This window comes from Bacillus rossius, chromosome 18 (genome assembly GCF_032445375.1).
Source record: "Bacillus rossius redtenbacheri isolate Brsri chromosome 18, Brsri_v3, whole genome shotgun sequence".
NCBI lineage: Eukaryota > Metazoa > Arthropoda > Insecta > Phasmatodea > Bacillidae > Bacillus > Bacillus rossius.
The window spans coordinates 23,881,992-23,899,938 of record NC_086345.1 but is presented as its reverse complement, the minus strand read 5'-3'; the positions used below and the strand labels follow the sequence as shown (position 1 = coordinate 23,899,938).

At 41.3% G+C, this 17,947-nt stretch overlaps 2 protein-coding genes across 4 annotated transcripts in view; one reads left to right on the top strand and one right to left on the bottom strand.

The window, feature by feature from the left end:
* LOC134541253 (uncharacterized) overlaps positions 1 to 17,947 on the bottom strand; it is a 119,248-nt gene that overhangs the window by 89,493 nt on the left and 11,808 nt on the right. The window lies entirely within an intron of this gene.
* On the top strand, positions 1,543 to 17,299 carry LOC134541385 (glutamate-gated chloride channel subunit beta-like). Its single transcript, XM_063384809.1, has 8 exons — positions 1,543 to 1,603; positions 3,758 to 3,852; positions 5,003 to 5,073; positions 6,276 to 6,505; positions 9,512 to 9,594; positions 12,599 to 12,754; positions 13,991 to 14,189; positions 17,071 to 17,299. Exons 1-8 carry the CDS (start codon positions 1,575 to 1,577, stop codon positions 17,297 to 17,299), a joined length of 1,092 nt encoding a protein of 363 aa, XP_063240879.1. The 5' UTR covers positions 1,543 to 1,574.

The following is a 17,947-nucleotide window of genomic DNA, read 5'->3' as shown; positions in this document are numbered from 1 at the left end:
TATCTGTTCTGTTGTTCTTTTGAACCCGGCACTGTCCATTTCTGCCTTCACCAACTCAAATATCTCACCTTTCCTATACTTTTTTCCGTCCACAATCTTAAAATATGTTTTTCAATCATTACGTCCAACAATAACTCTACTTCCATCTCAGTCCACACATTCCTCTGCTTTTTTTTTTTTTTTTTTTTTGCCATTTTCACAAATTATGCCTGAAATGCAACGAGACCAATAACAAACAATGCAATATGGCGGTGGCTTGCTCGTGCGTGTTTTCTTTTCACTCCAGTCCGTGTTTATAGTAAAATCTCAATCCGGATTCTTCAGTCCAGACCACACAAAAACTCATTTCATGTTTCTTGGCTGTCAAGATCATACAAATTTTGAGAATTTTGAAATGTCAGGTAAAATTAATTAATATTTCTGAAAGAAATGCAAACTATTTCTTGAAGTAGCCAGTGGCATTGCAGTTAATCCTAAAAAGTTTCAGTTCTGCAATAAATTAAATTCTCCTTATTTGTACAACCCAAAAAGGTTAAAAATGTAACTTTGGCAGCTAATTATGCAAAAAGTATGCAACTATATATATTTTTCGTTTCGTGAAAGTTAAACGATTGAAAATGTCTAAACGTTGATCAGTGATTAATATAAATCTAAAATCATGACCTGGAACGGGACATACGCCCATAAGTCTCTTATGAACGTGCTATGTAGCGATTTGGTGTCGGTAGGTTGCATGCCGAAAACGACCTTTTCCATCTTCAGACACATTAAAATGTGTGCATGATAATGCACATGCTAATCTCGGTTTCGGTAAAATCACAGAAAATAGCGATCGTTATAGTTGTATCTCATAATCGTTTGATGAAGGAGAACTAGGAATGAGGTGGAGAGGAGAGGTCGAATATTGGACATAAACACAGAATTGCTGATAAAGAAATATGCCGATAGCCCTTTAAAGCAAAATCTAAAGTTTTGTTGTTTTGTGCAATAATAACTAATGTTCTCCTGGAACTAACGAATATTTTTAGCAGCTTAGACAAAAAAAAAAGAAGGAAAAAAAAGCAAGCTTTGAAAATTTAAAGTGGGGTTTTGTTGAAAGTATTTATGGATATGGACTAGCAGATTGGATTCGAAAATTGTTTGATTGTACCTAACAACGCGTACCCAAAAGGGCATCTTATCTGTAATTTTTACCCACGGGAACAATGATAAACATACGAATAATAAAATATCCGTTTGTTTACCAGATGAAGGCGCTGCTTGCAAACGACCCTCAAATTGAGCAGAGTTTGACGAATGCATGAATCAGAGAGCTGAAAGGTGTAATTTCCATAATGACCTTTCACAGTGAGGTATAATTTTTTTTTGTTGGGTTGGACGCATCGATCCGTCCATTTTAAAAGCACAGACAGACACTTTCAAGGTGATAAGATAGCATCGCGAATTGACGCAGTGAACACACAAACACAAACACATTAAGTTGACTCCTCGTAATGCGAGCGCTAGTAAGCTTGTGATGGATTAATTTTGTCGCTGCAGTTGCCCGTTTGGTGTACGTCCGTGCGTTGATCGACATGCCAACTACGCAGTGGCTTGCAGCTCTGTGAGTGCATAACTCCGCGAGGTTTTCGTTCCGTTTCACGATGTAGTTGAGCGTTCGTGCGTTGACAAACATCGCAGCTGTGTGAGTGCACAACTCCGCGCGATTTTTTCGTTCCGTTTCACGATGTACCTTTTCGCACGGACGTGCGCGGTTTTTTTTCTTTTCAATTAAAGGCTAGTTGCACAATAGCACGGAGACGGATCTTAAGGAACATTTGACTCTCGCGTATTCTGCTTTCACAATGCACGGAAGCGTAATAAATGACAACCAAAGAGATTGCATTTCACAGTTACGAAATATTAATTTATTAAAAAATTGGTTGTCTGTAAAGTCGGTTTACGGACGATAGTTTAACGTGACAACGTCATAATAAAAACATTGATGAAATGATTGCATACTTTTATGAATAAAATAGAATCATTTTTGTTGAATTATCACTATTTTGTAGGGATACAAAGAAGGAGTGAAATGAAATCTACAATTTAATTGATAAATTTATTTTTATTTGCACTCATTAATTCAAATATGTTTATTACTTTAACGAACAGATTATTTTAACTTTATCTTTTATACGGGGTTGCTATTTAACTTCTTCCAATCTGTGTTATTCTGTTAAGGATAGGACGATGATAGAAAAATAATGGGAGTGTTTCAAGTTTAATGTGCCTCGAAAAAGTCAAATCGATGGTTGTTCCAATCGAGTGTAAGAGAGATAGATGGGGCGCAAGCGTACAATTAGCGTAACGGGACAAAGCGTAACGGGACAATGTGCGTAACGGGACAATGTGCGTAACGGGACACTTTTCCGTGCGTGCAGCCGGCGTTCATCGATTTATTAGACGTTGTCACGTCAAAAACAAAACACGGCTACTGCCGCAACCTAGTACTAGGTTTCTATTGGTCGCACGGAGTCACGTAAACGTAAGATATCAGCATCGGCGAGCTAATACGTACGGGTCCGTCTCAGTCTGCTTGGTATTGTAGAAACTCTTACCGTGAGATGCGTTTCCTTTTTCCGCGTCACTAAAGAACGGGCCTCAAGTCTCAAATACTAGCCACAGCTTGCAATACATACATACATACATACATTTATTATTCAATTTTATAGCTTGGCAGGCCGTATGACCCAGCTTTTATGTGCTTTAAAGTCAACATTTTTGGACTGGGATTCATAGAGATTGGTCTGAATTTTACCAAAAAACGTTTGTTGCAAATTTCTCACACTCGAAAAAGAAAGGTAAATAACATTTTTTTTATAACGTATAGCCTAAAGTACTTCACAAAGCTGGTTTACGCTTTTCAAGTTATGAGTTGAACAGCCGGTTTATTATAAGTAATAGATGAAGCAGTCCATACGGAACTATGACCGTCTGAATAGTTTTATTTATTTATTTTTTTTTAAACAAATTTATACCGCAACAAATTTGTTGAAGATGTAATTTTTTTTTTTAAATTGTAACTTCTTAGCTCTCGACAGCATTTTGGTGGAAGTAATTTAGTTTTTTGAACGGGAGTATCTCAGAACGGAAATGTGTGACCACGGGTGCTGCAATATATGGCGAATGGCGCAAACCGATGTTCACAAATCCAAAGGGAAACTTCATAGCATTAACTTTTGTTTTAACAAGATGGGCAGTATTTGAATAACATTGTTTGTAAAGAAATCAGGTCCAAAACCGGGTTATTGTATTTTTTTTTTTTTGTTTTCCAAATTGTTTTCGCTTTTGACGTGACATCGTCTAATAAATCGATGAACGCCGGCTGCACGCACGAAAAAGTGTCCCGTTACGCACATTGTTCCGTTACGCTGTGTCCCGTTACGCTCATTGTACGCTTGCGCCGCATCTATCTCTCTTCCACTCGACTGTTTATAAAGTGAAGTTAATGTGGTTTTCATTGCTTATTACAACAACAATTTCGGCAATAAAGGTTAATTATTCTTGCATTTTAAAAATCTGATTACTAGTATAAGTTTAAGTATTTATTCTTTTATTATTAAAAATAAAGAATGATTCAATTTTATTCATAAAAGCATGCAATTATTTCATCAATGTTTTGTTATGACGTTGTCACGTTAAACTGTCGCCCGTAAACCGACTTCACAGACGACAATTATTTTTTTTTTAACATCTTCCCTTTTTTCTCCTTCGACAGGTGTCAGTTCCTCGGCTTGCTGGCTCTCGTAGAAACGACCTTCGTCAAGAACTTCACCCTAGCTGAAGGTTACGACATCCAGTATCCCCCACCAGGTAAATCCAGGCAACGCGCTTAAAAGATTATAATTACTTTTTTTTTCCTTCGAATTATTTTATCAAGTAGCTGGGCTTCTGGGTTGTAAGCCGTGTCCCTTGGCGAATAATTCACCGACGTTTCGGACGACATTGCAATCGCCGCCATCTTGGGAGCAGTGGGAGCAGTAAGTAACAGCTCCCTGATGATGGCGACTGCAATGTCGACCGAAACGTCGGTGAATTATTTGCCAAGGGACACGGCTACAACCCAGAAGCCACGAGCTACTTCAGACAATGGCCGTGAAAGCCTGCGAAAATTATTAAATTATTTTATGTTTTGACGTTAATCTTCTTTGCTGAGGGGACCACAATTTTCGAGCGTTACGAAAATTCCGATCACATTATGGGGAACAGTTAGTGGGGAGAGAGCCAGAAATGACGTGGGACACTCGGACACTCGCACACTTGCACACTCGCACACTTACACTATAGTATAGTGTAGCGCTAGCATACTCGCATATTTGTTTTTTTATGTGCAACTATGTTCACTTTACACAAAGATAAAATAAGCAAGATGTTTCACTTAATGCTTTTTTACAAAAAACAATATTTTTATCTTATTTACACTCTTCTTAATTCAAAATATTAAAATTTATTTTCTATTTTTTAGTTGGATTTTGTTTAAAAGAGTTTTTTTTTTTTTAGTTTTTTTAAACTATTATTTTTCTGACTGATTCCTTCCACGGAAGTTTCTGTGCTAGGTTTTTAACTTTTAACTTTTGACTTTGACTGAATCTGGTTTGTTTCATAATTGTTTGCACACATTCATCATTTTTTTTTTTTTTAAATCAGCTTTAGAGGTTTCTTATGAAATACATTGTAACCAGAAATTGCATGTGTCCAAAAAAAAAAATAATCGGAAATCAATATTGCCATTGTTTGATCCATTCAAAGAAAATAAATAACTGTTGAAGTATTCAATTGCATATAACAAAAATTTCTGTAGCTCTGAGTGTGTGTGTTTGTGTGTTTGTGTCGATGTTCACCAAACTAAAGGTTTTTTTTCTTCTCCCTACCCTAATTACACTTTCGCATTTGACTCTTTATCATAGCCTTTATGACTGGTGGGTAATTACAAAGAAATGTGTGTGAACACGTCTCTTTGCAGGTTATGTGCCTTTCCCGATCAAAATAAAAGCTGAAGTCATGCACATCATCAACGTCCGAGAGTTGGACTTCGTAAGTAATACAAACTTGGATACCGCATTCATGTTTTATTGCATCCTGCGCTCCTTATTCTGAAGATTTTACACAGGTGCTTTGCATGGTTCGCATCACACTTTTTTGTGTCTTGAATTTCCTTATTTTGGAACAGACGGAAGCTTCGATCTTCCTCGTCTTACTAGTTTCTGTAGAAGATTTTATTTAACCATTTTCTTGTTTCAGTTATTTGAATAATGCCAATTCTTTTACGTGAATACGTCTTTAAAATTACTTCCATAGTGGGAGGCAATTAAAAAAAAACGAACGAATGGTCATACAGACAGGCCTGGCTCAGTGTAGCTGGCGGTCGCTAGCGAACTAGAGGCGCTGATGACAGTTTAGTACTTCGTCCATAGATGGCATTTACTTAAATTCTTAACGCGCTATCATTTGTACGTCCGTCACGTCTTGCCTAGAGGTTACCTGCCTTCCCACAAAATGAAGCTGAAGATTGGCGTCCCGGTTTTGCTGATGCATAGCCTTGATGCACCGAGAGTGTACTATCGGGAGTACTCACACGTGGAAGATATTCTACTGGGAGTTCTCGCGCGCGGAAGCCGTTCTATCGGGAGTTATCGCGCGTGGAACGCCGTTCCATGCGGAGTTATCGCGCGTGGAACGCCGTTCCATGCGGAGTTATCGCGCGTGGAACGCCGTTCCATGCGGAGTTATCGCGCGTGGAACGCCGTTCCATGCGGAGTTATCGCGCGTGGAACGCCGTTCCATGCGGAGTTATCGCGCGTGGAACGCCGTTCCATGCGGAGTTCTCGCGCGCGGAAGCCGTTCTATCGGGAGTTATCGCGCGTGGAACGCCGTTCCATGTGGAGTTATCGCGCGTGGAACGCCGTTCCATGCGGAGTTATCGCGCGCGGAACGCCGTTCCATGCGGAGTTATCGCGCGCGGAACGCCGTTCCATGCGGAGTTATCGCGCGCGGAACGCCGTTCCATGCGGAGTTATCGCGCGCGGAACGCCGTTCCATGCGGAGTTATCGCGCGCGGAACGCCGTTCCATGCGGAGTTATCGCGCGCGGAACGCCGTTCCATGCGGAGTTATCGCGCGCGGAACGCCGTTCTATGCGGAGTTACCGCGCGTGGGATGTTGTTCCACATGAAGGCCGTTTCACGTGAAGTTCTCGAGCACTGGTGAAGGCAAGGCTCCGCGGGGACTGACCGGCAGGTGCTGTCGCTGGACCTGGTGGTGCGGCACATCTGGACCGAGACGCGGCTCCAGGTGGGCGACTCCATCAAGGCCGGGCAGCGCTACCTGGTGCGCAGGGAGAAGGCCGGGCTCTTCTGGAAGCCCCAGGTGCACCTGAGGAACCTCATGGGCTACGAGCAGGCGCACGGCAGCGAGGACATCTCCTACCTCTTCGTGTTCCCCGGCGGCAAGCTCATGGTGCTCGAGAGGTGCTGCTCCGCGTAGCTTTTGTCACATGCGCGAAACTTTTACCGCATGTATTGAGTTATGCGTATCAATTTCAGTTAATGTATTAGCTACTCGGGCTGTCGGGGCACACAGAGAAGAAGGTTTATTTGAATCAAACAAATATTTGTTAATACTAGATAATGCCCGGCATGCGTTGCAATGCCTCAATCAATTTTTTTAAACGTATACTAAGCATCTCTCTTCATCTCTCTGATTCTCTATCTCTCTATGTATATCTCTATAACTCTCTCTCTATCTTTCTATTTATATCTCTATCTCTATATATCTTTCTACATATATATCTCTATATATATCTTTCTAGCGGACCAGACAGACATTGTCCTGCCCAAATGTACGTATGGCGGTAAGTATTTCTACGCTGGACATTTTGTATCTTCTCATTATACATACCCCTCCTCTTGGGCACGCCACTGCCGTTACCAAAAACCTTTCCCATGTTTACGCAGAAGGCAACAACAATGCAAAAGCCCGTTGCCATGGAGGTTAATTATCAACAATGCTTAGTTTTTTTTTGCTTTTAAAGCGTGTTTTTTTAGTTTTTTCTTAACTCAGAATCGAGATAAAATATCCAATTGTGAATCTAAACCATCCTCGAATCCCCGTGAACTCACACAAAAAATTTCATAAAAATCGGTACAGCCGTCTAGGAGGAGTTCAGTGACATACACACGCACACAAGAAATATATATATAAAGATATGGCCAAACAAATATATACTCGGTGGAACAAAATAATTTTGTTACTTTAAAACAAACTCGGTTACTTTTAACCAAATATACATTTGAGTTGGAAAAAAAAAATCATTTTGTTGGGTCGACAGATTCTTTCCTACTACAAAATATTTGTTTGAATCAACAAACTATATTTATTTCGCCAGATATAAACAAATATTTTGTTGAGGCAAACAAACCTTTCTTCTCAGTGCAAGCGAAGCCTGGGCGTATGTTGTCGAGATGACGTGAGTGTGTGTACAGAGTCAATATAGTTTATCCGCGGGAGCCTGAAGTCATGGGACGACAGGATATGTAACATGAACCGGTAGCGGAACTTGGGTAAAAAAAAAAAAAAAACACACAGCCTCTTGGCCGGGAAGTACAATCATGTGATCAACCATGTTTACAGGACCAGGGCAGGAACTGACCTCCTGGTCACGAGGTTGTCACAGTGTGACCCCCAGGTCACAGGGTTGAGACAGAGTAGGAGAAAAGGCAGAGGAAGCTATCGGGGTGGAAGAGTCTTTCGTAGAAGCTGGAGGAGAACAGTCGTAAAGTAGGGACCAAGCAGGGTCCGAGCACGATGATCAGTTAAAGTCTTCAGAATACTGGAAGCAGTTAAGGTACTTACTTCGCAACCCGCCATGGCTTGGCTGCCATCAGCAAGCTCAATAATGAATTAAGAAGTTTATGATTATTTTGAGATAACACCGATGCAGAGTAGGTATAGTAAAAGAGAACATAGTATTACAGGTGTTAAAAGTTATTGCTTAAAACTTCACTCGCTTACCCGCAACATCGCTGCCTAATAGAAATCCTCGCCGCACGGATAAAACACTTTGTTAAAATTTTAAACTCTCTTTAAACGAGTCATAAAACACAAACGACGACGCGTTTTTTTTCCTTGGCTTCTGGGCGTAGGTCGTGCCAGGTAATTGTCTCGAGACGTTTCGGCAGTCACTGCAGCCGTCCATCATCAGGAAGACTGGTTTTTCACGGCCATTGTCTGCATTTTCTTTGCTTCTGGGTGGTCGAGAGGTGAGCCCTGCGTTCTTCTTCAGGCGCTTAGATTGAATCTTTAAGTTTGCGCGCGCACCAGGCCACTTTTTATTTTCACATGACGAAAAAAAAAAGGGGGGGGGTTCTCTGTAAAGTCGGTTTACGGACGATAATTTTACGTGATAACGTCATAAGAAAAACATTGATTAAAAAATTTCATACTTTTTTTTAATTTTCAAAATATTATTTACAGTTTTTTTGCATAATTTAACTATAAAAAATTTGTTTAAATATATAATCACGAACAATTAGTTTAAAAAAAACCGCCTTAATACCTGTTTGATATTATAGAAGATTTTTTTCGCACGGTGGTTGGCCGGTTCTTGCATGCTTGGCTCAGGTGGAACATGACTATTTTTTCGTGCGCGCAGCCGGCGTTCATTGATTTATAAGACGTTATAACGTCAAAAAGTTACATACAAAAAGGCAACATAAAAATAATAAATATACATATAATGTACCTCAGTAGGTAACTGCTCCCCGATGATTGCGACTGCAATGTCGACCGAAACGTCGGTGAAATTTTTCGCCAAGGACACTGCTACAACTCAGAAGCTGAGCCACTTCAAATATACATATGCTTTTAAATCATATACTACGGTGACTTGAAATCTAGAATACTGGTTCATAAAATTAAAAACATTTGATGTGAATTTTAATGACAAAAATTATGTTTATAAACGTTTAAAGTGTAGTTATACAAAGATTATTTTCCCGTATGTTCAGATTATTTACATTATAAATTATAATTGTTTAATTATTTAATAAATAATTAATATTAATAAATAACAATAAATATTTTCCATATTTACTGATTTTAATTTGTTATTAAAATTTATCTCTTTTATCTTTTAAAAATTAAATTATTAACTTTGTAGACGTATTTGTATTTATATTGAATACTGAGTATTTAATTTTTTTTAAATTTGATTGAACTTCTACTTTACCAATCGTTTTTATCATATCCCTACAGTCTTTTTTTATTTTTTATTTTAATTATTTGTATGCAAATTTAAAATTATTTTTTTTTTACCATGCCAAGTTAAGTATTACCTCTAACGCGCGTAAATTTTTATTTTTTCATAGACATACTAAAAGATGTCAGAGAAAACAGCCTTAATAGCATAATATAGCTTTATAGGTCAAGGAATTGTATTTGTGGATTTTTTCTGGACACCTGCATGGTTTTTCCAGAGCCTACATGGATATCCGGTGCGATTTCGACTTCCAACTGTACCCTTTGGATGTCCAGACATGCATGATTGAGTTCTTATTGCGTAAGTAGACTCCCATTTCATGTCGGTTCGTGTTTTGATTTATTGTATTCCTCTGCTAAGTGTGAGGTGTTATTTCCAATTGTACTTATTGCTTATTACATAAACATTCATATCTGGCGCTGGAATTTCTAAAAAAAAAAAAAAAAAAAAAAACCTTTGTTTTCCAGCTAAGCATTTAATGTTGAAAGAGCTAGATGATATCACGCCTAATGGAAAATAGATATCAAGGAAAATGAATAATAGATGGTATCACGACTAATGGAAAATAAATGATAGCATGACTAATGGAAAATAAATGATATATCGACTAATGGGAATGTTTATTTTTTAATGCGTCGTGTTTAACATTTTATGACTGAGATACTCTTGGTAAACGTAGTCTAAAACACTAAAATTTCACACTTTGCGTGGCAAGGGTAAAGGCTAGATTCTGATTCCTACACTACTATTATTTATGTGGACCAATTGCATAACAAATGGGTTTAAACGCGAAAAATAAGTTCAGCGTTACAGTAGTTTTGAGAGATGGCGGAACACCATGTATGACTAAAAAGGTCATACTGCCGGTTTTCGCTAAAAATATCTGCATCTGTGAACAGGACGAAGTTACGAACAGAGCACAGAAGGGTTATTGTGTCATTTGAGATATAATAAACGCTCATTTCCCCCTATACAACTAATATAAAAGTAAAAATACACATTTGAAAAAAATAATTTAATCACTAATTAGACAGATAAATGTATCCATAATACATATCTACGGTTGTGTCCATAGCGCACACATCCCTGTAGCTCCTACCAAATACAGACACAATGGAAAGGAAACATTTCTATTGGATGAACGATATCCGAACACATTTACTGCCGACGCTGTCTATTGACATTTGGTTGTAATAAGGCGCATTTTGAATCTTGATATCTATGGAAATCAGCTAAACTTTTGACAAGAAAGAGCAGGGGCAAATGGAAATACAAAATTGTAATATAGCATCGATTTAAAAAAAATTATGTGATCATTCTATTTGATAATAACTGCAGGGATGTGTGATATAATGACGCATCCATAACTATTCAGAAATAGCCGATCTTTATAATCATATTTACATAGTTTTAAACAGCTATCAACATAAACCAGCTTATATAACCCCCACCCCAAAAGAAAACCTTATCCAAGTGAGTGACTCCAGATGTCATGATTTTTTACTTCAAAAGTTACTAAATCTCGTCTTTTTTAAGCCTATACAAAAAAAGCCGTGGCAAGGAATTTAAAAAAAAAAGGGGGGGGGGGGGGGGTTTGTCTGTAAAGTCGGTTTACGGACGATAATTTTACGTGAAGTCATGGGAAAACATTGATTAAAAAATTGGATACTTTTAAATTTTCAAATATTATTTACAGTTTTTGCAAATTTAATTTAAATAATTTGTTTAAATATAATCACGAACAATTAGTTAAAAAGCCCGCCTTAACCTGTTTGATATTAGCTATAGAAGATTTTCTCGCGTGGTGGTTGGCCGGTTCTTGCACGCTCGGTCAGGCGGAACGTGACACTTTTTCGTGAGTGCAGCAGGCGTTCATCGATTTATAAGACGGTTATCACGTCAAAAAAATCTTCACCATGATTACTCCTTTGGTCGGATATCGCCCATTAACGAACTCGACCGAGATTTTCAATGTTTGTGTTTTATGTATCAGTTTAAAAGTTATTTTGTGAATAAAATCACAACAGTTATCGTGTCCACAAGATTGTGATACATATTGAGTTGGGGATGGTTCCGGGGTCTCACTAACCGGAATATCGCCACCACAGCCACGGGGGAGAAACTCTAATTACCGAGACTGAGACCTAGTTTTTTGAAGAAGTTACGGGCCCGTCCGCTAGATAGCAGTTTTAATAATACATTGCTAACATGACTACATTAATTTATTAGGAGACGTAATGTATAAGCTATTATCAGGCAAACAAACAAGTGAAAATCCACTCTATTAAGGTAGCCACTAATTTTGTGGTATGTAATACAATGAGTTTTTGCACCTCCTACTCTTTTATTTTATTACATGACGGTTTAATACAAAACATCATTAAGTATTTTTCGCATCGATTAAATTAGTTTTGCGCCGCCAAGGAGATAACTTAATATAACAAAAAAAACGTATTAGGACCTCCTCCACCAACAAAAACAAGGACACCACCACCACACATCACCACCAGCCGCCAAGGACTTAAATAGTTGAACGAGGCCTCCTCCGGGCAAACCATTGTATTGTATATAACTGTAAATGTATTTCCTATTAATGTATCAAGTGTCTCCCTCCATGTATGTATATTTTCCCAACCGTGCCTAATAAAGACAGGAATGTTTTGGCAGGGTGGTCCCCACCAGGGGAGAACCTCTATTCAGATATTTTATTTGCTGTTAGTTATGGGCCCGCCCAACAGATAGCGACACGTGTCGCGTGAAACATGGTTTCAGTTTCCACTGTAAGGCTGGGTTCACAATTAAAAAAATTAAGCGAGTGCATAGCAAGCCATGCATACGTCCTGTGCACACGACCTGTGCGAACTGCGAAATCGGTTCACAATTGAATTCTTACTGTTAATTTCAGCCAATGAAATTTCGCGAACTATGCGACATCTGTTTCCAGTGTTAGTAAATAAACATATTAACTTTCAAAATAACGATAATACTATTATTATCTCGTAATTTTCTTACCACAATGTGGTTAATAAATATAAACATATTTCTAGTCCCGCCAAAAAAGCACCCTGCTCTTCTCTCATTGGCTGTTGTGCCATGCGCACGCGACCGAAATAAAATATATTCATTTCACTCCCATGCGCACGACCTCGCTCCCATGCACACGACCAACTCTCTGCTATTGTGAATCGTTAGGTTAGGAAACATGGCGTTCATATCCTATGCACACGACCTACTGTCACTGTTACTGTTATTATTTCAATTGTGAACCCAGCCTAAGAGTCGCGCTTCTGTTCTGTGGCCGCAGCCATGTCCCGCAGCGACGAGGAGACGCTGGAGTGGGACGACAAGCGGGGGGGAGTGACCTTCTACATGCAGCCGGCAGCCAAGAGCTCCCGCCTGCCCAAGTTCAGGGTGCAGCTGGTCACCTGCGAGGAGAACTACACCACCTTCCACGCCGCAGGTCAGTGAGGGGTGGGGGGGGTGGTGGGGTGTATGGGGGGTGTTGGGGAGGGGGGGGTGGCGGGTGGGGGTGATTGGGTGGGGGTGGGGGTTGTAGTGGGGGGTGGTGGTGGGTGGGAAGGTGGTGGGGGTGGTTGGGAGGGGGGTGGTTGGGAGGGGGGTTTTGGTTGGTTGGGGGGTGGTGGACATGGGGGGTGGGGGTGGACATGGGGGGTGGGGGTGGCGGAGGAGTGTGAAGGGGGGGGGTAGTGGTGGGGGTGGGGGGTTGTGGTGGTGGTGGTGGGTTGTGGTGGTGGTGGGGGGTTGTGGTGGTGGTGGTGGGTTGTGGTGGTGGTGGGGGGTTGTGGTGGGGGTGGGGGGGTTGTGGTGGGGGTGGGGGGGTTGTGGTGGGAGTGGGGGCTTGTGGTGGGGGTGGTTGGGTGGGGGTGGGGGTGATTGGGTGAGGGTGGGGGTTGTAGTGGGGGTGGTGGTGGGTGGGAAGGTGGTGGGGGTGGTTGGGAGGGGGGTTTTGGTGGGTTGGGGGGTGGTGGTGGCGGAGGGTTGTGAAGGGGGGGGGGAAACACATAGCTGACTGCACTGGTCTTTTCGAGACATGCGAGATGCGTTCCAAAAAAAAAAAAGCAATCGAGGGTGATTTACATAAAACTGAATCTTTTATTGAAAAAAATATAGGTATATATAATTCAGTGTTAATATCCTTCAACGTATGATCCTCTAGAAGTTGTACAACGGTTCCAGTGATTTTTTTTTTTTTCACTCTCCATAAGGAATTTTGTTTCACTTCCATCATGCGTGCTCATGTACACGTGCTTTTTGGTTTTCTTTTTGACGTGACAACGTCTAATAAATCGATGAACGCTGGCTGCACGCACGAAAAATTGTCCCACTACGGATGTGTACAGTGTTGTATGAGTATTGTATAGCTGTGTAATTAAATATTTATTGCTGGTATGATACAGTGAATATGTAGTTTAGCGGTATTTCTGAAAAATTATGATAAAAATCCGAAAATACTTTTATTCTATGCTCTTGAACTTCCTCTTTTCATTAAACCCGGCGGAGATAAGAAATTCCAAAAATTGCAAAAACCTATTACGGCTCAGTCTCAGGCCGAATATGATTCCTCATTTCCTTCTGGATCAATCATTTCATCAAAGTTTTGTTATGACGTTGTCACGTTCAACTACCGTCCGTAAACCTACTTTACAGACAACCAAATTTTTTTTTTTTGTTACAGGGAACGTTTCGTCGCTTCGCTTCTGGGTGATCCTGAACCGGGAGCTGGCCAACCACATGCTGGAGACGTACATCCCCACGGGACTGTTCGTGGTGGTGTCCTGGGGCAGCTTCCTGGTCAACCCCGAGGTGGTCCCGGGAAGGATGGTCCTGCTCGTCACCAACCTCCTGTCCCTCATCACCTTGTTCGAGTCGAGCAGGTGCGTGCACCAAACACGCTGCACGTGCTGCACCCGAGTGTGACACCCCAGACCGCTAGTCATTGCCGAAGCTCCAGTGGCGTAGCGGGCTGGTGGCTGGGATGGCCCCCCGCTAATAGCGCCGGAGCAGGAGGGGGCGATGCCGCGACGGTTTTCGCGGTTACTGAACACTTCCACCCCTTCCCACCCTCTGTTTTAATCCAAAATGGGGCGCCATTTTCAAGTCTTGCCAGGGGGGCGCCAGTCACCTTAGCTATGCCGCTGCGAAGCTCTTAACACCCTCCCCGATCAAAACAAAAAAAGGAGCGATCCCATCACAGTTCTGTTTTAAATAAGCTCTGGAATGTATCTAAAAGCGAACTGGAATGTCACTCCCACCCTAACATGATAGGACGCATATGTGGGAGGGGGAATGTGAGAATGCTGGCTGTAGGCTCTGGAATGTATCTAAAACGAACTGGAATGTTTCTCCCATCCTACCCTGATAGGACGCACATGCGGGAGAGGGAATGTGAGAATGCCGGCTGTAAGCTCTGGAATGTATGTAAAACTAACTGGAATGTTTCTCCCACCCTACCCTGATAGGGCGTACATATGGGAGGGGAACGTGAGAATGCCAGCCGTAAGGTCGGAACACACTGATGACTTTCCCACCCTCCTCCCTTGACGCCAAGTTGGTAGTAGGTACGGGAAGAATCCATTAAAGATTGAATGGTGTCCCGCTGAGGTTTTCTCCAAGGCCCTGGATTCTGATTGGGTAGGACTCGTACTTGGTGGTAGATGCTCCGATCGCTTGGAGCAGGCTCTTAAGGGTTCCCTAGCCCCGATGCGGAGTCGACGTGGTGAGCGACGACAGCTCCGGTGCTAGCCTGGACAGCTGGCAGAGGTTGGATAGTACCTCCACCGGGTGTCTTGAGGGGTCCCAGTGTGATGTAGGCGCCAGCAGTTGCTGATAGTCTTAGGGCTCAGGACACAGCAACTGTCTGGTCAGCTGAGCGAGGTAAGGGGCTGAGGCGGTGACTATGCTGGGTTGGTGGTCATTGCCGAAGCTCTAACACCTTCCCGATCAAACAACAGGGAGCGATCCCTGACAGTTCTGTTTTAAATAATAAAGCTGTAGAATGTATCTAAAAGCGAACTGGAAGTTTCTCCCACCCTACCCTGATAAAGCGCATATGTGGGAGGGGAATGTGAGAATGACGGTCGTAGTTCGGAACAATCTGTATTCACAGAGAAAAGTCTTAAGAGTTCATGGGATCTACATGATGCAGGACCTTGTAATCTTCAAAACTAAAACCAGGTTTCTTTCTTTAAATAATTTTGATTTAATAAATTTTTTTGGGACATATATTGCCATTGCAGTTTTTTACTGTTCGTCATTGGAGAAAAAAAAACATATTCCAGTGTCCGATAGCAGTCTGTTTGTGAATGATGATGGGAAAAGAATTTTTTTAAATTTATAAATAATTAAATAATTAAATTTTAATGAAAATCATTCCACTATTTTGAAATTTGTCCGCCGTATTGGACATCTGTAATTATTTTAAGCTAGAAAATCGGGAAAGTATCAAAAATGTTGAGGTGCACCGGTGCACCATTGCTACACACGAATTACTCTTACAAAATGCCATACGCCGAGAGTTAAGATGCTTCATTTAAAAAAAATTCAGGGGAATCCTTTTCACAGACGAGAGAGCCAAACGCCCAATCGTGCATCTTCGGTTGTTTTTTTTTTTTGGTTCATTGTAAATAAATATGGCGGTGTTGATAAAAGGATACTAATGGTGAATTAGGTTAGGTTAGCTACATTATAAATACTTTAAAACATTGTGGACGGTTGATTTGGTTAGGATAGCTACATTAAAGATACTGTGAAATCATGTAAACGGTTTCCCAGCCCTGGATAGCTACATATCGAAAAGTCTTTTGCTAAGCAACCATAAAATGATTTCACAGTATTTTTAATGTAGCTATACTTACCTAATATAACTAACCATCCACAATGTTTTAAAGTATTTTTATAATGTATCTAACGTATCCTAATCGACCGCAAAAATTAATGCCACACCGGTTTATACAATTAGATAGAACGGGGGGGGGGGGGGGGGGGGGAAGCGAGCATGAACTTCGGGTTTTGGGTCTCTCGTATGTGAATAAGAAGGCTTCCCAAAATTCCGGCACGGTAGGAGAAAGAAAGGAACATTTCGCACTGTCAAAGTAATAGAGCCATATCTCAAAAAAATGTGAAATTGAGTTAAGATCGCCAATGGAAACAAAATCTGCCAATCTTAACAATGAAATAAGGCCATACATGAATTTTGAAAAAATAACGGTCAAACACGATGTTGCGATGGACGCAAGTCTGAAATTTAACCATGTTATTGCAATAATATAGCCTCTTGTTTAATTGTGGCCTGAAAAGTTACTACTTTTGACATGTGCAGGGGCGTAGGAACCGGGGGGTCCCTCTGACTTTTTGGGTGGAGAGGACTGTCCCCCCCAACTTTCTAGACCGTGATATTTTTATTTTATAATATTATTTTGCCCAACTTTATTTGTAATTTCTTCACTCATCAAATTTTATCTTAAGAAACCAATAATAATTTTAACATCGATGTATCCAATGGTTAGATACAAAAACTGCTTAAAAAGCGCTATTTTTCACTTTTAAAATCAAAATTTTCCGGTGGAGGACCCCCGGACACCCCCCGTCTTAGTAAGAGGGGAATGGGTTTACACGACATCAAAATCATTATTTGTCCCCCCCCCCCCCCCCCCCCCAACATTACGAACACAGCTACGCCAATGGCACACGTGGCCCGTATTACTTTGACAGTGCGATTTAACTAACTCTGAAATGGTTTTCCCTCCCCCAAAACAGGAGTACGTCGCCTCCCTGCGTCGGCGTGAAGTCCATGGACGTGTGGTTCCTGGCGTGCATCTCGCTGGTGGTGCTGGCGCTGGTGGAGTACTGCGCCATCCTGTACCAGATGAAGCAGGGCCAGGAGACCACCACGCACACCTACTGCAAGCTGTTCACGGCCTCGGCCGAGTCCGGCGCAGCGCTGGGCGTCGACCGAGACCTCGAGGCGAGTTCAGACACGCAGTAGTACACCCGCATCTGCCAGCTAGTTGTTGTTCTTTTTGACGTGTCCCATACCACTTGTGCAAATTGTCTGCATGGTCAGATGGACGAACATGAAAATTAAAAAAAAAAAAAAAAAAAAAAAATTGTTTGTAAAGTCGGTTTACGGGCGATAGTTTAACGTGGCAACGTCATAAAAAAACATTGATGAAATGATTGCATACTTTTATGAATAAAAATTGAATCATTTTTTTAAATAGAATTATCACTATTTTGTATGGACACAAAGAAGGAGTCCGGTACAGCACCAGACCTTTGAGGCGAGTTCCGACACGCGGTAGTAACTTGCACGGGAAGCCCACGATTCACTCGTTCTTCTTGACATACCCGAATACTCACCTTGGCAAGCCTTCTTTTTTCACAGACGAGAGAGCCAAAACCCGAAGTTCATGCTCGCTTCTTTTTTTTTCCCGTACCATAACAGGTGTATTTATTTGGGGGAAACCGTTTACACGATTTCACAGTATCTTTAAGGCCCGTCTACATTAGCAATGTCCTAAACTGTGTTTGAAGGACACTCGTCGCTGATTGGTCCACGTGACACTCTGACGTCATGCGTCAAGTGGGCGAAGGTCCGAACCTACCTGGTCCGAAGTCTATCGTCAATTTGAAC